The sequence below is a fragment of the Drosophila biarmipes genome, chromosome 3L (assembly GCF_025231255.1).
Source record: "Drosophila biarmipes strain raj3 chromosome 3L, RU_DBia_V1.1, whole genome shotgun sequence".
Taxonomy (NCBI): domain Eukaryota; kingdom Metazoa; phylum Arthropoda; class Insecta; order Diptera; family Drosophilidae; genus Drosophila; species Drosophila biarmipes.
This window is the reverse complement of record NC_066613.1, coordinates 17,974,752-18,002,022: the sequence shown is the minus strand read 5'-3', so window position 1 is coordinate 18,002,022 and position 27,271 is coordinate 17,974,752. Positions and strand designations below refer to the sequence as shown.

At 40.2% G+C, this 27,271-nt stretch overlaps 1 protein-coding gene across 2 annotated transcripts in view; it reads left to right on the top strand.

Moving 5' to 3' along the window:
* The window catches only part of LOC108035352 (eukaryotic translation initiation factor 5B), a 41,423-nt gene extending 14,789 nt beyond the window's left edge, over positions 1-26,634 (top strand). The window contains exons 7-10 of one of the 2 annotated variants that reach the window (XM_017110943.3): positions 2,542-2,737; positions 4,667-4,774; positions 22,467-22,628; positions 26,198-26,634. In XM_017110943.3, coding sequence (XP_016966432.1) covers positions 2,542-2,737; positions 4,667-4,774; positions 22,467-22,628; positions 26,198-26,305 — 574 coding nt within the window. In that variant the 3' untranslated portion in view covers positions 26,306-26,634. The remainder of the gene's footprint in view (positions 1-2,541; positions 2,738-4,666; positions 4,775-22,466; positions 22,629-26,197) is intronic. The other variant, XM_044094877.2, reaches the window with a different exon arrangement.
* Positions 26,635-27,271: the final 637 nt, after the last annotated feature.

Here is a 27,271-nt window from a genome sequence, read left to right as displayed (position 1 = left end):
AAAGCCCAAACCTATCGTTCCTAGGTTCACTTTCCCCCTTTTTTGTTGCTTGCGGATGTGTCATACGAAATTATACAATATCAGAGTTCTTGAGAATTTGCTGAATGCGGAAATTTGTACAGTCGAGAGGGTTCCGAGTATTGGAACTTCCACTATCAAATTCACTTTCGTGGGGGTTTATTGAACTCCCCCATTGAGGGATTTCGCAAACACAGTTTGTGTCGACAGCTGGGAAAATGATCCGCTGCTTGTTTTCTATGAATGACAAATGGCTGAGTGTTGATCAATGCAAAAAAGTTATGACTTGGGCAATTCTTTGGATAATAAAACTGTAGAGTTGTATTTCAGTAGGTAGGGAATACAATACTTCCTGTTTGGAAGATTAATTGGGAAATATTTTTACAAATTCTACCCCACTGTAAAGCGAGTTTTGCTTCTACCACCTTTTTGGTGCAAACCTTTACTACTTCCTCTCGAGAACGTGTCCAACTTACATGTAACACCTTCCGCGCACACATTTCATTTCATCATTCATAGGGTCAGCCGTGCCCCAACCATTTTCGACTACATTGTAGGCCATTGCCGCTTTATATTCGAACACTTAAAGCAGCGAGCGGTCCGCGAGACAGCGAGAATAAACGACTTTTTGATATATGACAACGGACAATGCAATTTTATTGCCGCTTAACTTCATTAACACAACCGTACCGAACCGAAGCGAAACGTACCCACCCGCCACTTGATAAACAACGCAATATGGTCGGATCTTTGAAGATTGTGTGTGATATTAGCCGACCAAGGAGCCCCGATGGTCGATGGTCGGGTTAAGTGATTCATTTAGCGGCAATCACAAAATGCACTTTACCAGGGGGGAAATGGATGGGGATAAAGCTAAGCGGCGTTGGAGTGGGCCGCGATGCCCATGATTTATTATAGGAGAGCGAAACCTTTAGGCCGGCAGCTTTGTCTCATTAGCGGCGTTAAGTGATGCCAAATAGTGCAGTCCAGTGCGGCCCATGCCAGTCGGACGTGTCTATATCATTCGCTTTTCCAGTCCTGTGGGGGTTTCCAATTGCAAGCTATTTTCGTGCTCTGCTTGGCAACAATAAAAACTGCACATGCAGCAAAGATGCAGATACATTTACGGCCCACTCAAATTACGCTGTCACATGTGCGAAAACGTAGCGCAAAATGCTCGGAATAGAGCGAATAGAAGTGGAACTGCAATTGTATCTGGTTTCTTGTATCTTATATCTACGCCCAAGACGGAGCGTTTCCGTTTCCGGCCCTTCTGCGCATGCGTGCGTTGTGCTAGAACCATACCTACATCTACGCCCCATTATCTTCAACTATGTGTGGCTGCTCTTCATTTATTTATGATTTTTACGCGTGTGGAATTTTCGAACCATAAAATTTTGCATTTTACGCCGCGAGCAGCGACCATAAAAATCGTCTGTCCGGGAGAGAAGTGCCTTCGATGGGTTCTATACGTACTATATGAACTCGCACATACATACGAGTATCTCCCATCTGGGGCTGTCGCATTTACGAGTCCCATAAAATGTTTAACTGTTTTTATGTGATCTTTTATGCACAAAATTGGCTCGTTCACTCGAAAGTGATCTGCTCAAACAATGGTTGGCTATTTATTACCCCTCGAGGGGTTTCCACTCCCCAGCGATCATCGTAAAAGTTCGCTTCGAAATTGATATATTCATAAGTTTGGCAAACGAGTACCATCCTACTGAAATTGGTGTTTTTTAGAATGTTATAGAGCTAAAACAGTCATTCTTCATAAGTTATCCAACATATCAAGGCTTCTGCTTACACTAGCTGGCTTATGCCTTAACATAATCCATATATCACAATTTTAATAGTGTTCCCTCCTCTTCCTTTATAAATCTTCTGGATATTAGTTCGCCTTGCTTCAAAAATTTCCCATAATTCATAGATCGATTAGTCGTGCATTCTATCCTAAACTGTTTTAGCCTCTTCCCAAACGAATTTAATCCCCATTCCATTTCCATTTTTGTATACGATTTGTGCGAGAGATCCCAAAGAGTGCCCCTCATTAGCTGACTCCACTTGGAGTTTGGGACCTTTTCCTGTCGACGCAGAGTTTCGATTCTCGAAATGCCAACCATTTCCTGTCATTGAAAGCCCCACTCACGGCAAAAGTTAACCCAGCTAAACAAACAACATCTTGAGCTGGCTGACCGACCGTCAGTTGGATTTCATCCGGCGAGGTTGTTTGTGATTTCAATTATTAACGCTTCCTGGTGCTCTCGGATCGCCATGTGGCCCGATCATTAGGCCAACTCTTCTCCTCCTCTCCCTCTTTCTTCCAGACAGGAAGACCAGCGACGACGAGGCTGCAGTGTCATTATGGTTATTGTTATTATTATTATTATTATGCTCGTTGGTTGCCCAGTTTCAGTTTCCAGTTCCAGTCCCTCTGATTGCATATACTTTTAATTGTTTTAAATTACCGCCGACGAATCTGACCGATCTCTATTTATCTTCGGCGCTCGCCCCCTTCAGGTATGCAACGATTCTGGCTTTCGACGTGAAGATCGAGCGGGAGGCACAGGAAATGGCCGATTCCCTGGGCGTGAAAATATTCCAAGCGGACATTATCTATCATCTGTTCGATAAGTTCACCGCCTATCGCGAGGAGCTCAAGCAGAAGAAGCGCGAAGAGTTCCGCTCCGTGGCCGTCTTCCCCTGCAAGTTGAGGGTAAGTGTTGTTGTTGTTCTTAAGAAATGATATAATATATATATAATATAAGAAAGAATCATACGTATTTCTGATTCTATTAAAACTTCACCTATACCGATTTTTGTTATAATGATAGGGAAAAAAACAAACCGATGCTTGAATATTTGTTTTTGAAATAAGCCATACAAATTTGAAAGAGATCTACAAAACAATATATAGTTTTGCTTGCAAAGTTAGCACTCATTTTCAAGTGTACGTATCAGATGTTACGAATTGAGGACGGAAACCCGAAAGACTCGGTGTCATTATGGGCATTATTTTAATGTGCCCATGTTCGTGTTCCATTTCCCCGCCTGTGCACCTTCCGCCCAGCTGCAATTACCCCCGAAAGCTACAGGTGTAAAATGCAATCTGCCGCGAACTGAAAATGAGACTGAGACTGAGACCGAGACTGGGATTCTGAATCCGACGGCGACTCCGACTCCGACTCCAGGTCGGAGCCAGAATGGATCTCCAGCTGTGGCTTGTCTCGTCTCGACGCTGGCTTAATGATGCTGGCCAACAAGAATGGAGCGGGCCTAAACTCCTGGTGGCTGGGGGCTACGATACGCTATATACGTATTAGCCGGGCCAAGACAAGCACTCAACAAGCGATTAAAGCCTTAGATCCCAACAGACGCCTGCATCACGTCCACACTTCCTGCTCAAATAATGTTTAAACAGCGTATTTGATTTATAGGCAATCATTAGATTTTGGTCGTATGCAATGTTGGGACTCAACACGCCACACTCCACACTCTACTCGGGGCCACTTTGGTCCACTCTAGACCACTTCTAGCCACTGGGCTCCCACTGTGCTGGTAATTGGACACATAGCGCACAGCTGTTGGTAGCATTTGTTCGATCTCTTACACTCGAAGTGTTTAGTTTTATTCCCCTTTTTTTTTTAAATTTATAATTCGATAAACTCTAAAGAATATATAAGTTTAAAAGAAAATATAAAGATACTTTGTAGCTTTATTTAAACCCCCTTTTTTCGAGTGCATCTAGCCAGCTTGAACTTAACGATTCCCTGGAGTGGAAGTCCCAGTCGCAGGTCTTGTAATAACAATGACGTTGTTTAGTTTGAGTTATTAACTCGCCTTCTGTCTTAAGGAGGTGCCTGGTAGATGGAGAATGCATGTGGCGATGGAGCTGGGGCTGGGGAAACGAGTTCTCTGGGCCACTTTTCGCTTTGCCCGGCAACGTACGATCCATTTTCTATGCCGGCTGATTCAGATTGTGCCGCATCTTCAACCGCTGCTGCAGGCGGCATCCCATTTGAGGCCTTCTCCAACAGTTGACGCAACGGAAATTAAGTTGTTCTTGGTGCAGTCAAAGTGGTTTTTGGTCGGAGGTTGCCGGTGCACTTTATTAATGGGCCAAAGCGACAGGAAAATGCATTATAAAATAGCTTTTTTGAATGCAATTTTCACATAAAAACAACAAAATACAAGACGAAAAAAACACAAGAGCAGCAGAATTCCTAAGAGATGTATAACTCGGTGGTTAGATTGTTTGTAAAATATGAAATTAAATATTTTCCACAGTCTTTTCTGCAAAAATTAAGCTATTATCTATTTCATTAAATATTGGTGTATTAAAAAAATATAGTTTTTTCATTAAATATGTCAATTTAACATATATTTTAATAATAACTTATTTGTAGAGCAACTAGTATCTTAATAGAAAGTTGTTATGTTGTCTTACAAAATCCGTTGTTGGCATCGCCTAAGTTACCATAATTATCGGACATTATTTAAAAAGTAGTTAAGAGCCGGACCATCGTTATCGATCGTTCTCGATTGAGCCGCTTATTAGTTATAGCCCACAAAATCATCGTCTATCTAACAGTCATTGATCTAATGCCCCGTTCTCTGACTCTATCTCTTCGATTGCATCGCACAGATACTGCCACAGTTCATATTCAACAGCCGAGATCCGATCGTGATGGGCGTGATGGTGGAGAGCGGCATTGTCAAAGTGGGCACTCCAATTTGCGTGCCCAGCAAGGAGGTAAGTGCACCGAGAAAAAAAAACACATGTTTTACTACATTACCTTCATACTATACTTAACATTCTACGCAAAAAGTGTATAATATAACACAGTTACCTGGTTAAAAAATTTATAAAGATTAATCGAAATTTTTATATCCTCATAAAAGATACAATATAAATAATAAAAGTAAAAATCTAACTCATTTTTCAGTATTTTCTCCATGCGTCCGCAGTCTATTCGCTGGCAAATATTTGACTATTCTGCGGGTTTCGCCCCACAAAAGGTTCCATTCAATAGGCACGCATTTATTTAGGAGTGTGCAGATCGGCGGTGTAGATCGCGATTGTTGGGGACCTGGGCTCTTCTTCTACGCCATTGTGCGCACAATGAAAGTCCTTGTCTTTGGTGTGTTGTCTTGGAAATCGTGTCAAGTATCAAGTATATAATAATAATAAGGAGGCCCATGAGCTGTTTGTTTGATTTGCTACCTTTGGCGGGGCAGCTTTTCATTGTTGACACAGGTGGTGCGGCTTTATATCCATTATATGGTATTCTCCCTGGATGTGCGTGATGCAATTGTGTTGGGGAGCTGGGCCAATAGTTATTAGCTCATCGCCCGAACGAATTGCGTCGCAAAACGTTTTCTGAATTCCATCATAATAACCACCGACTGGCGGGCCCTCAATTATTGTCCTTCCGTTGACGATGATACAAGAAGTAAGGAGGGGCAAAATGGGGGGAAAGGAAGAAGGAGCGACGACACTCATTTCAATTTATGCGCAGACATGTCCTGTTTCCCGTTGCCAAAGACAACAACTGTTTCCTTTCCACCTCTGTCGTCGGTTTTTGTCGCTTCTTCGATCTTGTGCCAAAGGGTTTATGTTCTGTGTGCCGCTTCCCGTACCGCTCTTGACTTCTTACCAGGAGCAGGAGGCATTCATTGGCAATTATAACTTCCTCAATTATCCAGAAGAGCGCTGCTAAGCTGTGCGCTTCCCGTCATTCATCGTCATTCTTTTTAACGTCTTCCTTCTCTCTCCCCCACTCTTCCCTCTCGCTTTTTGCCAGCTTTAATACTGATTTTTGTGCGGGAAATACTCTACGATTTGTTTGGATTGATTATATGGGGTCTTAAAAAGTTAAAATAATAAGCAGTGGTTTTAAAAAATTTTTTTTTAAATTCTTATCTACATTGTTTTTATATTTATTATGACTAAAATTTATGTATTCAAAATCTTCTTCATTGAAAATGACTGATAGATCTGAAGAATTTTGAATATACTTTGAAGGTGTCTAAAAGTATGCTTTAAAAGGTAATTTTAAGTACTTTCGCATATATTCTCAGGATTTGCAAGCTTAAAATTCAAGGTAGCTTACTTTTAGGAACCTTAAGAGATTATGAAATTATAAATATACATGCTGAAAAATATTTGGTACATATATATTATAATAATTTATAAACGCAGGTAGGGTAGCCCATCCATCGGATCCCCACTTCTGCGCTTACACTTCGCGGGCACACACATGTGATCGTATGCTAACCCCTGCTCCAGGCCCACATGTCCATTCCCCCGACCTGATCCAATTCTACTTTAGATCTGCACTTCATTTCTGCCCAAGAATGCTGCTGGGCCATCGTCGTCGTGGCTGCTTTGTCGCTTTTGCCTCTTTGCCCGGCTGCTTTTTGCCTTTGCGATTTCCGTTGACTTGCAGCTGGGGGAGCTCTTCTTCGAAAGGGTTGGGGATTTCTCCAGTTCTCCGGCACTTCTTGCAGACCCTCTTCGCCCCTTCCTCCCAGCGACAACTTCCTTTCGATGCTGTGCTGCGCATGCGTGCCAGTGACTCTGTTCCTCTGCCAGATGGTCGTCTTGGGCCCTTGTCTTTGCCTGGCCGTTGATTACATTTATTAATTATATAATTAAATCTGTAATAGCAGGCCACTCCGATCACTTGCTTTCTGGCCTTTGTTTCGGTCCGCGTAATTGCTTCGAGCTGGCCAAAACATCCGTTCTCACACACGAAATGAGCGTCAGAGTGACAAAGCCCAAACCACTTCCACTTCCCGTTCTGGCTTTGGGGTTTGTCATTACACATCTTGGCCACGGGGGTTAAACAGGTGACCGCTGGTGCCTTCAACCCTTAACCCCTGAGAATGGGGGATTGCAAGTGTCAAAATGCGGTAACGGGATATGTCTGCAGACGGTTCGATGGGGTTAACAAGGGTGAGGGATCAATGGACGGTCAGAGGGTTCATTGGTTTTGGGGTTACCTCGGGGAAGTGATTGGAAGTAACCGAATTCTAGGGGAGGAATTTAATTCCTGCAATTTCTTAAAGTATTTTCTGTAATTTCCCTATACATAAAAACCAATTGAAAATACATTTAAATTTTGTTTACTAAGGTATAACCCCTGGAGATATGAAAACAAAAGTAAACACCTTAATTGCTGTTCTAAAATTTCCACAGCTCTGAGGTAAACAGCGAAAATAAAACCATCGCCGGATCAATTGTATTTAGGAAAATGGTGATGATCTCAGTCTGATCTCTCGGTTTCCTCTTCGAAAAAAATAACTTCCCCATCGAATTCAATTAAAATATTTCCCCTTTTTCCCGAACGTCAATCGAATTGCTGACGATGATCATCCATCCCACCTATCGGAAACTTAGCCTTGAGGGTCACCGCGGCTAATTAAGCAGCGGTCGGGCAATCTTCACTGCTCTTTTATACGTTTTAAACTCAGAGGCCTTTGTTTATCCTTCGGTCTCATCAGATCCGCCTCGATCGGCCCCCGTACAACTCGTATGGCTCGTACATCAAAGAGTTTCACTTTATCGAAGGCACAATCTAAGCCAAACACGCCCCACTCTCGCACATCCTCATCCTCATCCGCGTCGTCTCCCACTGACATCACCATCATCCATTCAACCAACATCCAACATCCAACGAATGGAGGAGCGATCCACTGATCATCTGCATCTACATCTACCGGGGAATACATTTATTTTCCCTCTTGCGACTCTCGGCCTGCCTGCACTTAAAAACTAAAAACCAAAAGCCAAAACAGCAAACGGAAGTTGGAGGCGTTACCCAGCGCCAAATCCAAATCCGTCAGTCACTTAACATATGGACGTTGCCATATGGATGTGAGTGTGTACGTGTCTACGAGCGATTTATACGGGGGATATCTAGCTAAGGCTACCACAGTCCAACTTCTGCTATGCGAACTTTTCTAATTCGATAAAGGAATTCCCATAAAACTGAGATTTAAAGAAAGTCGGGAATTTATCACTCAAAAGGTGAAAATACTAGATTGTGTGGGTTACATTTTTGAAATAATTTTTAAAGAACTTTACAAAATTTTCAGAAACTGGGCTGCCGTTACTCATTTATATATTGTGAGCCTTACTTTTTGTTTGTAAAATCAAATATTTTTATTCATTTTTCAAAAGCAATTACAATCTCTTTAAAGTAATCACCTCACATACCAACGAATAGAAATATTTAGTAGATATTTTATGAACCAACTTTTAAATTTCGGTTGTAGAATCTCCACTGTAATTTATCCAATCTGGTTGCCTCCTAAAGACCGTCTTTAAGACGAGGAGACAGACTCTGGGAGATCACTTGCAGATCGTCTTGCATATGTGTATATAGATACTATTTTGCGGCCTCTTGCGTTGCCTTTGCTTTTACCCAAACCCAAACCGAGTCCCAAACCGCAGAGAAACCAGAAATCTGGTGGCAGAAAGAGTTTTCGGTTGCACCCGGTGGTGGAGATGCAGAGCGGGATCGGATCGAGGACCGCCGATCGACGATCCGGGCGATCGATATCTTTTAATATTTTCATTCATGCCCCAAGTGCCTGCGCTGTAGCGGAAATGAAAGCTCATTCAGTGCGCTGCTACTGCTCGTTTTTGTTAATTAAATGGCCCCTGGGGCTCTTGCAGTTTTTCGATTTATATATATGCACGTATATTTATAAAGTAGCAAGTAGTTTGCCTTGCCTTGCGTTGCGATGTGTGTTGATCTTGCCTAATTTATGGGCTGCGAGTTAAGTTTAAGTAGGTAAGGGTGTCTCCACTCCCCGAAAGGCCCCTCTTCTCCCTCCTTTGGTATCGCTTATTTCATTTCTGATTATTCTCGGACCTGACGGGGCATTTAAGTGCTAGATTTAAGTATTATTTTTTTATTCCACCAGTTGCCTCAATTGTTGAGCCTTCAGGGCTTACGACTTCCGTTGTCGCCTCAATAAGAACCGACTTGATATACGCAATTCCTTTTTCGGTGAATGAATGATTCTCCGTTGAAAGAGTCTTAAGAGCTTCGGCACTGGGATTGTGAAAGTGTATTTTTATTGCGGGAAAAAATGATAATGGGTGGGAAATCCCATAGATAGCTTTCTTCTTAGAAGAGATTTTATAGGGATCAAGAATTCATTTTGTTAATTGAGATCATGATCATTATGCATGATTCTCGTATGTCATATTTGATTACAAAATCTTTTAATCTGTCAGTTCTAAAAATTCGAATATATTTTCGTAGGAATTTAGGTTCGTATATGATGCAAAGAATTTCAAGGTACTGACCCACAGACACTTAAAAGAAAATAATCTCCAAATATCCCATAAAGTTAGCACGCCGATTATTGTTTGGCTTAAGCCCAAAGATCTCTTAAGATCTTCTTACCCATCGAACTCGAGAACCCGTGAAGAGTATCTCACTATTCAGATTAAAATCATTGATTATTTCCGGGCACTTCCTCATCGCATTCGGAACTGCGTCATCTTTCGCCGTTTCTGGGGTTGTTAAGAATTCAAATCGGTTTTCACGGATACGTGTGCGACAAAAGAGCACTTTGGACAATGCAACAACAAGGGGCACACGAAGTACAAACATAATAATGGCAAGGAGGATGGTGATGGAGCGATAGAAACAGCGCTAAGAACCGGAACCAGTAATTAAATACAAAAGAAGTTGGGGTGGCTGCCTGTATGTAGATGGAGAAAGAGAAAGAGCTGCGGAAGCGGATTGTCGGCGTTCCAAAGACAGCCAGCTGCAGTTTTTTTCTTCAGCTGGCCCAGGCAGAACGGAAGTAGAACGGAAGTGAATGCTTCCGCACGTAGGAACCCAATAATTGGCTGTACTGAGAAAAATAATCGCTATTAAATGTGGAAAAGAAAAATGTCTTATACCTATTCTTAAGATAATATATTTAATTATCCCAATATTTTTGCATTCATAAATCGGAAACATATTTTTTTAGTTTATTATTTTCATTACCCATTTAGATTACCTTTTTCTCCCAGTGTAATCCCATATTTTTATGAATGAAATGCTATTCCAAGCGGGAAAAAGAGATAGCAAGCGGAGTAGTAGTACTCATGGCATAAGTGAGCTGAGGTTGCCAGCTGCTCGGAGTCAGGGGTCAGTAGAATCCTCGAGCGGAGGGAATCGGAAGTGCAGGATCCTGTGTAGGAAGTGCCTTCAAATGCCGAACAGTAGGAAGTGCATGGTTAGAGCAACCCCCAAGATAAGGCAGGTGTGTTCCTGAACGTGCCGAAGCGGCGGGAAAACGGAAACTCGCCTTATGAATGAAATGGGATTTTTATGAATGGCCCAACCCAACGCAGTGTCTACTAGATACATTTGTATCTTATTATGATAAGCGGGCAGCGTCGGAGATTTCATAATATTGTAGAACAGTGGAAGACATGTGGGCGCACTCTGGCATACCGCATGTGCCTGTATCTATCGGATACGGTCGCAATAAAAGCTTTTAATATAAAATAGAGCAAACAGACCATAACAAATAGTGGCAGCAACAACACAATAAGCGGTCGCAACTTATGAATGAAAACTACAAATACAAAGCTATATAGCAAAGTATTTTTTTCTCCGAAATGGATATAAATATCGTTGGGGCGGAGTGGCGCAAATAGGTGGAGTGTTCCATTTACTGATTTTGTAGCTCGAATGATGCTGATAACTGGGTATTTTTATGTTGAAATTAAACACGGATTCTTATAAAAAATGTGATTTAAAAAAATGTCTTATTACTGTCTTGAAATTTTAAATATTTTGTGTAAATTAAAGTTTAGTGTGTATGAAACTGACTTACAAAGAACCCAAATACGAAGATTTAATTGAATACTATTTATAGTAACTTTCATTTGCCCCATCTAAGTGTTAGATCGCCTTCTGTATTTAAGCTAAGCATTTTGCACATAGTCGTAAGTGCCTTTGGCCATGTATGGGTGAGTATCTGTGTGCGGGTCTCTCTATTTGTTTGTTTGTCTGTGTCTCGCTTTCGTTTCATTCATAAAAATGCTTATTTCCTGTTGTTGCCTTGACTATTGCCTAGGCCATTTGCGGATGAGGGGGCTGGTGGGCGGTGGGACGTTCGGGGAGCTTCGTGTTTCGACGGCCATAAAATACACACACACTCAGATACATTGGCACTCACACAGACATTCGGGCAACGATAAGATAGTAAAATCCGCTTAGATACGCGCTTTTTTTCGCTCCGTCTTCATGTATCTGCATCTGCACAGAAAAAAGGCGACTAAATTAAAGAAATTTAATATTTAAGAAATAATTTCATCTTTATAATCTTTAAGATTAATAAACCTTATTTGGATTTTTAAACAAAATTAAATTTATAATTATAAAATTATATTTTAAAATTATGGCTCTTGTTTTGTGTCTACTGATTGCTTTCGTTTATCTACTTTTCTTGCCGTGTACGAGTGCCTTATATATTTATTTTACTATGAAAATAAACAGGCAGCGCAACAGCAACAATGGCTGCTATTACAAATGGCAATTGCAATAAAAGCAGACCGACCAGCAACAACAAAAGAAATTAGCGTAATTAGCAAATTACTCGCCGCTCTGTATTTCTTTTTTATTCTTTTTTTTTTTTGTATTTTTGCTTTTGTTTTTGCGGCTTGGAAATTGACGTCGTCGTTGCTGTTTTCTGTTGGTTTTATTTCGCTTTGCTCGGTCAGTTGGTCGCCTTCGTCACATTTCAGTTTTTCTTGGCCGGAAATGCTGAATTTGCACAAAAACGGACGGAAAACTGGCATAAAAACGTTCTTATTCTCAGCTGCTTCTTCCCCTTTTCCACCCATTTACACGCGCACCCAAAATAAATATACTTAATTGACGTTTGTTTAATCGCTAAATGTTCTCGGGGTGCAGGCCATAAAAATAATAAAAAGCGTGAAGGGAAAAGGGGAAACAAATAAAAAATGGGGATAAATTATAAAGAGCAGGCGAAAAACCTACGCGAAATTTTCCCAACTAGGTTGTAGAATAAACCGGCAGCAGAAAAGGGCTGACAAATTGTCTGTCAAGATTCAGTTCAGTTTGAGCTTGGCCGATGACTTTTTCTCAAATTACGCTTTTTCTTTTCAGTTTTCGTAATAATTCACAAGTGTTTGACATTGCTGATTATCTTGTGGGAGGCACCATCAGACTCTGAGATAAACATTACGTAAAAGGGCTAAACAAGTTGAAGGGTAGCATAGGTCAGGTTTAAGAAGTATGAAGTTCTATTTTAAAGACAATGTAAGTGTTATTTTAAACTTTTCCATGGGATTTTAATGCTTATAAACACATTTCCTTAGAACCGGAGAAAAATATATTATTTGTTTACACAACTTGAAGTAGATGGTGAAATACCTACTTCCGCGCACTCTTTTTTCGTTCCACATAAACGGGGCAAATGTACTTGAAGTACTTTATACTTTATATGACTGCGGGGAAAAGCCCCGTTAAAACAATATTTTATGGTCGCTTAGTGAGACCCCAGAACCTTGGAGACTCCCAAACAAAATTTAATAATAGCCATTAAGTCAGGCATTGAACTTGATACGATTTTTGACTGATAGCTAAACCTACTCAACTACTCCTCGCATTCACTTCCTCCCGAGCAGAGTCCAATTTGGCTTGCATTTTTGGCCTCCTTATCATTTTTTGTTATTTTTATATATTCTTTGTTCGATTCTTATCGATGTTCATCAAACTGTTTCATCATTCCGAGCGCTTCGAATTCAATTTCATTCACCTGGGTACGGCATAATTGATTGTTTTGCACTTGGATTAATGTACATATGGGGCGAGTCAGTCTAGGATACTAGCCCAAACTTTATTGACACTACTGATTAATGGCCATATGCCGCACAGCTGGCGGTTATCTATCAAGTATTTCCTATGTCCGATAACACGGCGTTAACCCAAACAAATTAAACAATAATCAATGGGCTTTAATTTTCGCTTTTCGAGTGGCGTAAACTACGAATACTAATAACAACCTCAGATATAGATATGCGCCGTCCGCTAATCATTTCTAATCAGCGGAGGTTGCTGCCGCTCTTTTACACCTTGGCAACACAACACCCACCTGGGACTCACTTGGCCATTTCGTTGGCCATGATGACGATGATGAGGTTGCCCACCAACTTCCTGTGAGTGAAAGATTTTCTTTTTGGCCTCCTACGAGTGGCGAGTGTTGATTGTGGGCGTTGCTGCACCGCAGATGGAGATGGCGATGGAGATCCGAGATGCTAATGAGCATGACTAGACTTCTGCTGACGTTGACGGTGAATAGATGGCTTAGAGCAGAGAGCAGTCTGTCTTGGCTCATTTGGTAGGTGTTGTTGGCATTGTTATAGCCGTTGAAAGCCATGTCGCTGGGCGTTGCATGACTCGAGATGAGCTGAGGTCGAGAGTGCCAGGCCAGCGGCAGTTTTGGGCAGCGATGTGGAGGTGCTTTAGGGATGGATAGTAGCATAAAATCTAAAGTAAAATTTTGTATTTTCTATTCAAAACCAAGTAACCTGTATTTCTATGAACTAAGAAAAAACTACCATTTTACTCGCTTTTAAAACAGTTTACCATCACTAAATTCTTAAACAAAACTAATTAAATGTATTCCCCAAAATTTATTTTTCTTTTAATTTTTATATTTTTCTAATTTGAATAACAAAGATTGTCATAATTTTTTTTTAATATGTTTAATGAAAATTTGGATCCCTATTTTAATCACTATTTTCAATACGTCATTTACCAAAAATTGCATTTCTTGTCTCCGATTTTGAAGTGGGATACCTCTATGAGTTTGTGGTTGAATTCTCTAATTAAAATTGATCTATTTAACGAGGGTGAAAATTTTGACCCATTTTCATGTTCGATTTTTCCATAATTCCATTGACTTCCAGAATGGGAGCCCAAAAACTGCACTTCTAGACTCCATAACTCGAGTTATTGGATTCCGATTTTGAAGTGGGATACCTCTATGAGTTTGTGCTGGAATTCTCTAATATTCTACATTAAAATTGATCTATTTAATGAGGGTCAAAATATTGACCCATTTTCATGTTCGATTTTTCCATAATTCCATTGACTTCCAGAATGGGAGCCCAAAAACTTCACTTTTAGACTCCATAACTCGAGTTATTGGATTCCGATTTTGAAGTGGGATACCTCTATGAGTTTGTGGTTAAATTCTCAAATATTCTGCATTAAAATTGATCTATTTAACGAGGGTCAAAATTTTGACCCATTTTCATGTTCGATTTTTCCATAATTCCATTGAATTCCAGAATGGGAACCCAAAAACTGCACTTCTAGACTCCATAACTCGAGTTATTGGATTCCGATTTTGAAGTGGGATACCTCTATGAGTTTGTGCTGGAATTCTCTAAAATTCTACATTAAAATTGATCTATTTAAAGAGGGTCAAAATTTAGACCCATTTTTATGTTCGATTTTTCCATAATTCCATTGAATTCCAGAATGGGAACCCAAAAACTGCACTTCTAGACTCCATAACTCGAGTTATTGGATTCCGATTTTAAAGTGGGATACCTCTCTGAGTTTGTGGTTAAATTCTCTAATATTCTACATTAAAATTGATCTATTTAATGAGGGTCAAAATTTTGACCCATTTTCATGTTCGAGCTTTCCATAATTCCATTGACTTCCAGCGTGGGAACCCAAAAACTCCACTTTTAGACTCCATAACTCGATTTATTGGATTCCTACATTAAAATTGATTTATTTAACGAGGGTCAAAATTTTGACCCATTTTCATGTTCGATTTTTTCATAATTCCATTGACTTCCAGAATGGGAACCCAAAAACTGCACTTCTAGACTCCATAACTCGAGTTATAGGATTCAGATTTTGAAGTGAGATACCTCTATGAGTTTGTGCTGGAATTCTCTAATATTCTACATTAAAATTGATCTATTTAATGAGGGTCAAAATTTTGACCCATTTTCATGTTCGAGTTTTCCATAATTCCATTGACTTCCAGCGTGGGAACCCAAAAACTCCACTTTTAGACTCCATAACTCGATTTATTGGATTCCGATTTTGAAGCGGGATACCTCTTTGAGTTTGTGCTTGAATTCTCTAATATTCTACATTAAAATTGATATATTTAACGAGGGTCAAAATTTTGACCCATTTTCATGTTCGATTTTTCCATAATTCCATTGCCTTCCAGAATGGGAGCCCAAAAACTGCACTTCTAGACTCCATAACTCGAGTTATAGGATTCCGATTTTGAAGTGGGATACCTCTATGAGTTTGTGCTGGAATTCTCTAATATTCTACATTAAAATTGATCTATTTAATGAGGGTCAAAATTTTGACCCATTTTCATGTTCGATTTTTTCATAATTCCATTGACTTCCAGAATGGGAGCCCAAAAACTGCACTTCTAGACTCCATAACTCGAGTTATAGGATTCCGATTTTGAAGTGAGATACCTCTATGAGTTTGTGCTGGAATTCTCTAATATTCTACATTAAAATTGATCTATTTAATGAGGGTCAAAATTTTGACCCATTTTCATGTTCGAGTTTTCCATAATTCCATTGACTTCCAGCGTGGGAACCCAAAAACTCCACTTTTAGACTCCATAACTCGATTTATTGGATTCCGATTTTGAAGCGGGATACCTCTTTGAGTTTGTGCTTGAATTCTCTAATATTCTACATTAAAATTGATATATTTAACGAGGGTCAAAATTTTGACCCATTTTCATGTTCGATTTTTCCATAATTCCATTGCCTTCCAGAATGGGAGCCCAAAAACTGCACTTCTAGACTCCATAACTCGAGTTATAGGATTCCGATTTTGAAGTGGGATACCTCTATGAGTTTGTGCTGGAATTCTCTAATATTCTACATTAAAATTGATCTATTTAATGAGGGTCAAAATTTTGACCCATTTTCATGTTCGAGTTTTCCATAATTCCATTGCCTTCCAGAATGGGAGCCCAAAAACTGCACTTCTAGACTCCATAACTCGAGTTATAGGATTCCGATTTTGAAGTGGGATACCTCTATGAGTTTGTGCTGGAATTCTCTAATATTCTACATTAAAATTGATCTATTTAATGAGGGTCAAAATTTTGACCCATTTTCATGTTCGAGTTTTCCATAATTCCATTGACTTCCAGAATGGGAGCCCAAAAACTGCACTTCTAGACTCCATAACTCGAGTTATTGGATTCCGATTTTGAAGTGGGATACCTCTATGAGTTTGTGCTGGAATTCTCTAATATTCTACATTAAAATTGATCTATTTAACGAAGGTCAAAATTTTGACCCATTTTCATGTTCGATTTTTCCATATTCTATTGACTTCCAGAATGGGAACCTAAAAACTGCACTTCTAGACTCCATAACTCGAGTTATTGGATTCCGATTTTGAAGTGGGATACCTCTATGAGTTTGTGCTGGAATTCTCAAATATTCTACATTAAAATTGATCTATTTAATGAGGGTCAAAATTTTCACCCATTTTCATGTTCGATTTTTCCATAATTCCATTGACTTCCAGAATGGGAGCCCAAAAACTGCACTTCTAGACTCCATAACTCGAGTTATAGGATTCCGATTTTGAAGTGGGACACCTCTATGAGTTTGTGCTGGAATTCTCTAATATTCTACATTAAAATTGATCTATTTAATGAGGGTCAAAATTTTCACCCATTTTCATGTTCGATTTTTCCATAATTCTATTGACTTCCAGAATGGGAGCCCAAAAACTGCACTTCTAGACTCCATAACTCGAGTTATTGGATTCCGATTTTGAAGTGGGATACCTCTATGAGTTTGTGCTGGAATTCTCTAATATTCTACATTAAAATTGATCTATTTAACGAAGGTCAAAATTTTGACCCATTTTCATGTTCGATTTTTCCATATTCTATTGACTTCCAGAATGGGAACCTAAAAACTGCACTTCTAGACTCCATAACTCGAGTTATTGGATTCCGATTTTGAAGTGGGACACCTCTATGAGTTTGTGCTGGAATTCTCTAATATTCTACATTAAAATTGATCTATTTAACGAGGGTCAAAATTTTGACACATTTTCATGTTCGATTTTTCCATAATTCCATTGACTTCCAGAATGGGAGCCCAAAAACTGCACTTCTAGACTCCATAACTCGAGTTATAGGATTCCGATTTTGAAGTGGGACACCTCTATGAGTTTGTGCTGGAATTCTCTAATATTCTACATTAAAATTGATCTATTTAATGAGGGTCAAAATTTTCACCCATTTTCATGTTCGATTTTTCCATAATTGTATTGACTTCCAGAATGGGAGCCCAAAAACTGCACTTCTAGACTCCATAACTCGAGTTATTGGATTCCGATTTTGAAGTGGGATACCTCTATGAGTTTGTGCTGGAATTCTCTAATATTCTACATTAAAATTGATCTATTTAACGAAGGTCAAAATTTTGACCCATTTTCATGTTCGATTTTTCCATATTCTATTGACTTCCAGAATGGGAACCTAAAAACTGCACTTCTAGACTCCATAACTCGAGTTATTGGATTCCGATTTTGAAGTGGGACACCTCTATGAGTTTGTGCTGGAATTCTCTAATATTCTACATTAAAATTGATCTATTTAACGAGGGTCAAAATTTTGACACATTTTCATGTTCGATTTTTCCATAATTCCATTGACTTCCAGAATGGGAGCCCAAAAACTGCACTTCTAGACTCCATAACTCGAGTTATTGGATTCCGATTTTGAAGTGGGATACCTCTATGAGTTTGTGCTGGAATTCTCTAATATTCTACATTAAAATTGATCTATTTAATGAGGGTCAAAATTTTGACCCATTTTCATGTTCGATTTTTCCATAATTCCATTGAATTCCAGAATGGGAACCCAAAAACTGCACTTCTAGACTCCATAACTCGAGTTATTGGATTCCGATTTTGAAGTGGGATACCTCTATGAGTTTGTGCTGGAATTCTCTAATATTCTACATTAAAATTGATCTATTTAACGAAGGTCAAAATTTTGACCCATTTTCATGTTCGATTTTTCCATATTCTATTGACTTCCAGAATGGGAACCTAAAAACTGCACTTCTAGACTCCATAACTCGAGTTATTGGATTCCGATTTTGAAGTGGGATACCTCTATGAGTTTGTGCTGGAATTCTCTAATATTCTACATTAAAATTGATCTATTTAACAAAGGTCAAAATTTTGACCCATTTTCATGTTCGATTTTTCCATATTCTATTGACTTCCAGAATGGGAACCTAAAAACTGCACTTCTAGACTCCATAACTCGAGTTATTGGATTCCGATTTTGAAGTGGGACACCTCTATGAGTTTGTGCTGGAATTCTCTAATATTCTACATTAAAATTGATCTATTTAACGAGGGTCAAAATTTTGACACATTTTCATGTTCGATTTTTCCATAATTCCATTGACTTCCAGAATGGGAGCCCAAAAACTTCACTTTTAGACTCCATAACTCGAGTTATTGGATTCCGATTTTGAAGTGGGATACCTCTATGAGTTTGTGCTGGAATTCTCTAATATTCTACATTAAATTTGATCTATTTAATGAGGGTCAAAATTTTGACCCATTTTTATGTTCGATTTTTCCATAATTCCATTGACTTCCAGAATGGGAGCCCAAAAACTTCACTTTTAGACTCCATAACTCGAGTTATTGGATTCCGATTTTGAAGTGGGATACCTCTATGAGTTTGTGGTTAAATTCTCAAATATTCTACATTAAAATTGATCTATTTAACGAGGGTCAAAATTTTGACCCATTTTCATGTTCGATTTTTCCATAATTCCATTGAATTCCAGAATGGGAACCCAAAAACTGCACTTCAAGACTCCATAACTTGAGTTATTGGATTCCGATTTTGAAGTGGGATACCTCTATGAGTTTGTGCTGGAATTCTCTAAAATTCTACATTAAAATTGATCTATTTAAAGAGGGTCAAAATTTAGACCCATTTTCATGTTCGATTTTTCCATAATTCCATTGAATTCCAGAATGGGAACCCAAAAACTGCACTTCTAGACTCCATAACTCGAGTTATTGGATTCCGATTTTGAAGTGGGATACCTCTATGAGTTTGTGGTTGAATTCTCTAATATTCTACATTAAAATTGATCTATTTAACGAAGGTCAAAATTTTGACCCATTTTCATGTTCGATTTTTCCATATTCTATTGACTTCCAGAATGGGAACCTAAAAACTGCACTTCTAGACTCCATAACTCGAGTTATTGGATTCCGATTTTGAAGTGGGACACCTCTATGAGTTTGTGCTGGAATTCTCTAATATTCTACATAAAATTGATCTATTTAACGAGGGTCAAAATTTTGACACATTTTCATGTTCGATTTTTCCATAATTCCATTGACTTCCAGCATGGGAACCCAAATGTTTACCCAGCCCTGCTGTACACCTACTCTGCCAACTTCCCCCCTGTAGTTATTCAGCTACCAAGATCTCCTCAGGCTGTTTTCCATCTGCCATCTACTCCTCCTCCAAAAAGTTGTGGGCAGGTAGCTGAGTGGGGTTATCTGGTGGTCCGTGGACGGATGGATCGTGATCATGTTCATAGCGCTCACGGTGATGATGACTATATAAACGCTTCCTCAAATCTGTTGGCTTGCGGGCTAAACTCCAATCGCAGCGACAAGTTCTTCTTTCTCCCTCCAAAAAGCATGACGTAGGCAAGTTTGTCGATGTGGAGGCCCCCTTACTTCTCGACCCATTTGAAAAGCGTAGATCAGCAGCCCCGAGGGGCTGAAGATTTGGTTGAGGAGAATCCAAGACCGGCAGCCGAGATTGGAAGAATTGATGTGGCTACTGTTTCTTCTCTTCGAGGCCACTCGAAGTTGCAGCTGCGCAGAGCCAAAGGCCCTGAAAGATATTTTTCGGAGTCCCCCGCGCGACGGATGTTGCGAATTTTCGTCTTTGACATATATATTTATATTATGCGGCACGTATATGGGGTAATTCTCTCTACGGTCAACTAATTTAGTGTTTCCTGCTGACAACAGCATAAACAAGCTGCAAAGAAATCAGAGAATTGTGTCACTAAAATGTTTGCGCAGCCCAAAAAAAAAGATATCACACAATCTATTTGTTTGTCTCTCCTCATGTCGCTCTCTATCAAACATTTCACAAAAAGCCAAATTGTTTTTGAATCTCGTTTTGTTCGCTTTCGATTTGTTGTTTTCGTTCATTCATACGAGCAGAGCGCTCTTTTTTTCGAAAATAGACGACATCCGGTCTGAACGAAATATATAAATCATATTTTTAGATAAACGCCGATACACACACACACACACAGACACTGATTCAAATGATCTGCCAGCCAGAAAAAGTGTAAAAAAAAATACAAAATCGAACAGGAAAAAAAGCGGAATGTAAAATGTTGTTTTCGTAGTCAACTTGTTTGGGTTTTTCGGCGACACGAGACGGCCGCGTCGTCATCGAATTTTTTCCCGATGCCCAATAAAGAATTTGTTTTCTTTGGCATCGAGAAACGAAAATATATACCGATTCTGTTGGGTTGTTTCTGGGTCGTTCTAAATTGTGTTTTTATAGGATTAATTCAAGAGGAAAGTTTCAGTAATATTTTTTTTTCTTTAGAGATAATTTTCATTATTTGTGCAATAGTAAATAAAAATTGGTAATGCAATAAAATTATGTTTAGCACTTTTTATAACATTTTTAAATTTTAAGCAAGGGAAGAATTCAATTTTTATGATATTCCGTTTATAGCTCTTCGTTTTTAAAGATTATAAAAATCGGAATTCCATAGTCTTGTTAAATATAAGCGTATTTTTCTTCCATAGGAATTGCTATTTCTTAGCCAATTTATCTCCTTTCAAGTCGCTTTCCTTTTTTGCCACTTGCATCAACAGGCCCATCAATTTCTCGTCTCATCATTTGGTGCGAATTTGGAATGGGCCTGGGCTCTTTTTTCCCCATATTCCTCAGCGCCATATATGCAGAGCCGTATCTATCATAAGTATCCCCCACTGGGATGATTTCGTTGCTCTCATAAAAGACGAAAGTTGCCGGCTAGCACCGCAGAAGCGCAATGTTGAAAGAAAAAATTGTGTGGAAATGGAAATAAATTAACACATTTAATGAAAATTTTCGAAGAGAGCGCGAAAACGCAAAGAAGACGCCGCAGCGGAAGACGTGGAACGGGGCGTATGAGTAATCAACGACAGGAAATGGTGACAAATGCTGCCACCGCCACCGCCACCCCCTTCCTTCTTTCCAATGCCTTCTAGAGGGTGTGTAAATGTGCTATGTAGCTATTTGCACCGATAGCAACAGGCCAACACACAGAACACAGGGAAAAAAGCAGAAAATTTCAATAATTTATTTGGTTTGAATGAAATACGAACGAGGGCAGCGACGTCGACCGCCATTGGGGCGCCCACAGGAAACGCGACGTTGGCAACAGTTTCCTGTTTTGTTTTTGTCGAGTGCAAACGGGTTACGACAACAAACATGTTACAATTTGGTTCAATGACTTTGTTAGGCCATCGAGATAGGAGCCCAGTGCACAGCGAGAAAATGGGGGGCCTAGAACGGAATTAAATATAGAGATTTATGAAAACTAAAATATTTTTAATCTCATTTAATCAGTAAGTAAGTAATTTAAAAATGGGAATAATTATACATTTTTTTTAACCTAAAAAATTGTAAACTCGGAGTACTATTGGTAATCCAAGTATTTTTTGTGTGTAAAGAGCACTAGTTTATGTTTTTTAGTGAATAAAATATATAAAAGTGTTAGAATATAAGTCTGGAAAGCGCTATTAAAGAGCTTAGTTTATGGGTTCCCTTTTTGAATGTATTTTTTACCAGTGGCCTGGCAGAGTTTGGTCTTAAATGTTATCTGGTGAGCCCCGCGGCACTCCACAAAAAATAAAATAACATAAATAAGCGGAGCAGTGTTCAGACAACTATCCACCCACCAGTTTATCAGTGGAATTGAGGAAGTGGTCACCGCATATATGAAACTCGCGCCAGATGCGCTGATAAGACCCACCCAACCACCACCCAATTATTTCCCCACCCACGCGGCCTATTCTACTTTTTTTTCCACCTTTTTTGTGTTTAATTTTTTTTTTTTGCAAACCTTTTATTTAGCGCTTAACGTGGAGTTATTTTACGGCTTTGGCATATTAAATGAGTTGTGCGAAACTTATCAGCGATTCAGTCGACGAAATGCGGAAGTCTCAGTCCATAAAAGTCCCCTTGACCATCTTGTATATCTGATTTGTTGCAATATTACACATACGTCCCATCAGCCAAGAGAAACACTTTCACAATTTCACTAATCACTTAAATTTTCTGCTTTTGTGTGATTGCAGTTCGTGGACATTGGAGTCGTGACTTCCATCGAATCGAATCACAAGCAACTCGAATCGGCGCGCAAGGGTCAGGAGATTTGCGTCAAGATCGATCCGATTCCGGGTGAATCGCCCAAAATGTTTGGTCGCCACTTCGAGGCCGAGGACATGCTGATCAGCAAGGTAAGTCCATCCACCGATTCTCAAGAGCCCCAGCCACTTGAGGTCGCCCTGGAACACTAAATTCATCGGTATTCGGGAGCGGAAGAATCAACTTGGAACTCGAGATACTATAGACTCGAGTGCAGTGTTGACGGGAAGTTAGGAACAGCAATATCATCGCTGGACGGGCATGTGCTGGCTGTTTATGGCGGGATTAGATATCTCATGGGGGGCTCTTGGTCTCATTCTAAGAATAGTTAATAGTTTTTTAAGTGCTACTAATTTTAATATTGAAGCAAGAGCAAGGCATTTCCTTAATTATGACAGTTTTAAAAAGAAGTAATATGTAAACAATCAATTGCCAAGAACACTCTACCTCCAAATTAATTCGTTTGAATAACCAGCATAGATTGTTAGAATAATATTGAACTTCGTTCAATTAATTTTCGTATTCATTTGGAAGTTCTACTATCAATTTGGCCTAATTGAGCGAATGATAGGCCATTATTCAGTGCGAATTCGAGTGCAAATCACTTAAGTTCAACAGCAGCGGCAATCGGACAATCTCGTGAACGGGGAAGTGCCAAAGTTGTCAATTGCACCTGGAATGGGCTTACATGGCTTAGGTGGCCAGGTGCAGACCCACTCCAGCACCACCGCCGCCAACCTTGGTCACTTCCACTTCGGGCCAGCTGGGCTTATCAAATTACATGGCCAAGTTGTGTGTGCGAGTGTGTGCCGAGTGTTAAGTGTTAAGTGGCTACAACAGCAAGAATCGCCTCGGATCGATGACTTAACTGGCTTAAGTGGCGTTGAAAGGTCTTTGCAACTTCCTTTCGTTCAATCATTTGATTAACAATTACTTACCAGCTCTGACGTCAAGCGCCCTTGATGAGTGGGTGGTGGAGGTCGAAAACCAAAATCGATAGCTAACTTAATTTTCGATTCATTTTTCCCTTATCAGCGGGTGACATCGGTGACGTCAAATCGCCAGGCGGCGCTAATTGCCCATTGAGTTGGCAGCGCGCTTCATTCAATTAATGCTGCGTAAAAATAAAGATGAATAGATGTATTTTTGGGCCTACAAATTGAGTTATTGAATTGGCACTGCCCGAAAATAGTTAGGCTTTCTGGAGGCATAACTCAAAAAATATGTAAAGATCAGTTGCCAGGTTCAGTTCATGGAGTCACGTCCCATATAAAAGAATTCATAAATAAACTCTATTTAATATTTCCCTTCCGACCATTTTATTCTTATATTGAGAGCATTGATAGCAAGGTTTTTAACCACAAATGTTCTTAATTCAAGAACTATGTACATGGATTTTCTAAGATCCTAATTTCCTCATAAAATCTTTATATCTTTAATATATCTTCCAAAAAGTTGTTAATACAACAAGGGTTAAAGTTTCTTTCTTTCTTAAAATAAAATCCGTATTAAACGTTCTCTTAATTATTAAACGGTAATATATATATTTAAATTTTGAGTTCAAACAGCCCTTTTAATATCAACAACTATTTCAGTCTCCCCTTAGGATTACCCGAATCCAAAGCCCAAATCCGCAGACCTTCTTTCACCCAAAATGTGCCAATTAACTCTAATTAGGTTGTCTCAGGATTATTTTATCGTTAGCCTTATGGGGTTCTGCCAGTGCAGCCTCCATCAAAAGCCATTAAGCTGGCTGCCACCACCCCAAGTGACACACTCCCCGACTATTTATAGCCCTCAATGCTATCGCCATCGCTGTAGCCCTTTGCCAGAGCCAAGTACCAAGAACCTGGGAGCCATGAAAGGGTATTATGTCATGGCTGACCTGATGCTGCGTACTTATGCATGCAGGGCCCTTGGCATCACCCATCACGCCCGGAAAATCTACTCTTATGTATATCTATATGTTCGGCATGTAGCGGATGGCGATGTATTTGACCCGAGTCGCCGGCTGACGTCACGTTTTACCTTCCACGGTAGTGCACTTGCCGCAGTTCAATGACCCCCGGGTGGGGAGCATCGTCATCATCGAGCTAACCCAGTTTCCTCGGATGTCGACCCAGTTTGTGAGTGTGTTTTTCTGCAGCGGGTTCGGTTTTCGCCGCCTTTTTGTACTTTTTACTTTTGACTTTAATTTGTGCACTCGCCTTTTATCAGCTATGACGCATTCGGCGACCCAAAATGGAGCAGAGCTCGTTGGGAACCCAACCCCGAAGCTCGTAACTCCCCCTTTGAAAATTGGAGCTGAGGTCAACCATAGACGACTTTGGTTTCGGCCTTGCGGGTTCACTCGCAAAACTGCACAAGGCCTTTGCCCAAAGCTAAAAATAGCAGCAATTAGTCCAGATTTGGCTAAGGGGCGAGCTGCCAAATGGGCTTTCAGTGGAAACTAATGGGGGCTAAAATGCAAGGGATTACGGGGAATGCACCCCTTAGGGGCAGAGATAACAGGCTTTAGTTCTTAAAAGCGATGCGCCAACTGAATGGCTTATAAAACGAAATCAGCCAGGCAAATAAACCTTAATTTAGGCTGGCCCATAGATAACCAATCAATAACTACTTAAATTCAGGCTCTGTCTTTAACGACTTCCAATATTCTTCCCCAATATCCTTCAACTCTGGAATTGCGGACAAAAGACCCGCCTAGTCGCCCATTTAATATGCATGGCCATAAATGGCGACTCCTCGAGAGGCTTTATTTCCCCTTATCGTTTAGAGAAATCTTTTGTACATAAACATATACGGCTCCAATAATCAAAACCATTGATCGGGCCTAATTAATATGCGATGCGCCAAAAAAAAAAATCGAAAAAAAGAGACTGGAATAAAAATAATTATTGAGCGGGGGAACAACTGACCGAGGACAGAGTGTGGTGCTGTCTTTATCAAGGGCGTGCTGTAATCAGACTTTTGGGGGGCCTGAAAGTGGAACTATTCATGAGAGGACTGCTCAGACTGCCCGCCATAAACGCGGGGCATTAAAAAACGCATTAAAAAGGCGCCATAAAAAATGGCGACACTAAAATAGCTTCGATAAAGCGTTGCCGGGGCATAAACTCCCAAAGTCAAGCGGAATCGGATACTGAAAGAGATGGCGAAAAGAGTATTGTATTGAAAATGATTTTAATTGTTATGCGCCATATGTCTGTGTGGGGGAAGGACTGGGTGAGCCGGAGGCCCCGAGCTGGAGACACGTGCCGCCCCGTCCCGTTGCTTGATTGATGGAGCAGAATCTCCCATCGGAGTTATGACAATTGGCACGTTCCAATTATAAAATTTTTGCTGAATTCATAATGCAATTGATTTATGTGTGGCGCAGCGTGTTATGAATATGCATTTATGGGCGCTCGGGCGAATTTCACTCGGGCGTTGTCTTCCAGAGTTTTAATTGATTTTAAATGGCCTAGGTTTATATTGAATTTTGGGGTGGACAAACCTAGGTATTTCGTAGGAAATTTCTTTTCCTCTGGGTAACGCAGTTTGAAATAAAAAACATTTTGTGTGGTTGTACATAATACCATCCTTACCAGAATTTAATTTTTAATAAATGTAGTTATTTTTCAAGATTTAAAAAATTGATTTTCCCCTAACCTCCTTACAGATCTCTCGCCAGAGCATCGATGCCTGCAAGGACTACTTCCGCGACGACCTGATCAAGGCGGACTGGACCCTGATGGTGGAGCTGAAGAAGCTCTTCGAGATCTTATAAGCGAATTCGCCAAGCCAAAATTGCAAACGTACAACAGACGAGAGATTTCGCTAACTAAAAACTAATCAAACTACAGACTGTGCGCTTGTGGTGTGTCCTCTCTAAACCCCGAAGAGAGGATCTTTTCTCCTTAAGCTTAGTTTCATACTTTTATGGTTTACAGCCGTGGTAACCGTCGTCGCCGTCGTCGCAGTTGTCGCTTGAGAACTCTGTTATAATGGTTTTAAATCAAATTTTTGTAAAACGCTTTTTGCGGAATATCTATTTATGCCTGCGATTTTTGTTAGAGCCAACTTAGAATAAAATGCAAAAAATGTTGTACAACGGAAGCGAAGAGTAAACTATGCAGACTGGGTTAACTGTGTCACTGGTGACGTCACGCCAAAGGATATTGACCCACTTGGCATGCGCACAGGTCCTTCTTTCATTCATGGCCCGCCGTTGTGTCATTGAACGCGGCAAGGATGCCGAAGGATGAATGGGCCACATGGCTGTGTCCCGTGGCTGCTGCAGCAGCCCAAAAAACTGGGTCATCCGCCGAGCAGGTTCATTCACCCAGCAGCCACTGGAAGGACAATTGTGTCGCAGCAACGGCTGCACCCAAGTATGCGGCAAGTTACGAGCCGCAGTTTTGTGAATGACGCAAATGCTGCCTGTGGAAAAGTATCCTTCAAGGGGGCTGTGGCTGCTGCTGCTGGTGCTGGGCTGAATGGGCCAAGTGCCCCAAGTTCCAAGTGTGTGCAAGGATATTTACCCATGCCATCAGGAGCATTCGTCCTCGAGGTAATGTTCTCTCAAGTGCCAGCCATTATGCGGAGCTGCTTGAGCCAGATACTGCTTTGGGGTGGGGCTTGTCAAGGAGAAACTGTCGATTAGAATTGAATAATTAAGGACCAAGGTAAACTGAGGTAATGAGGTACTAAGCCAGAGCTATTTTTACCTATGTTGCAAAATAAGACATTCATA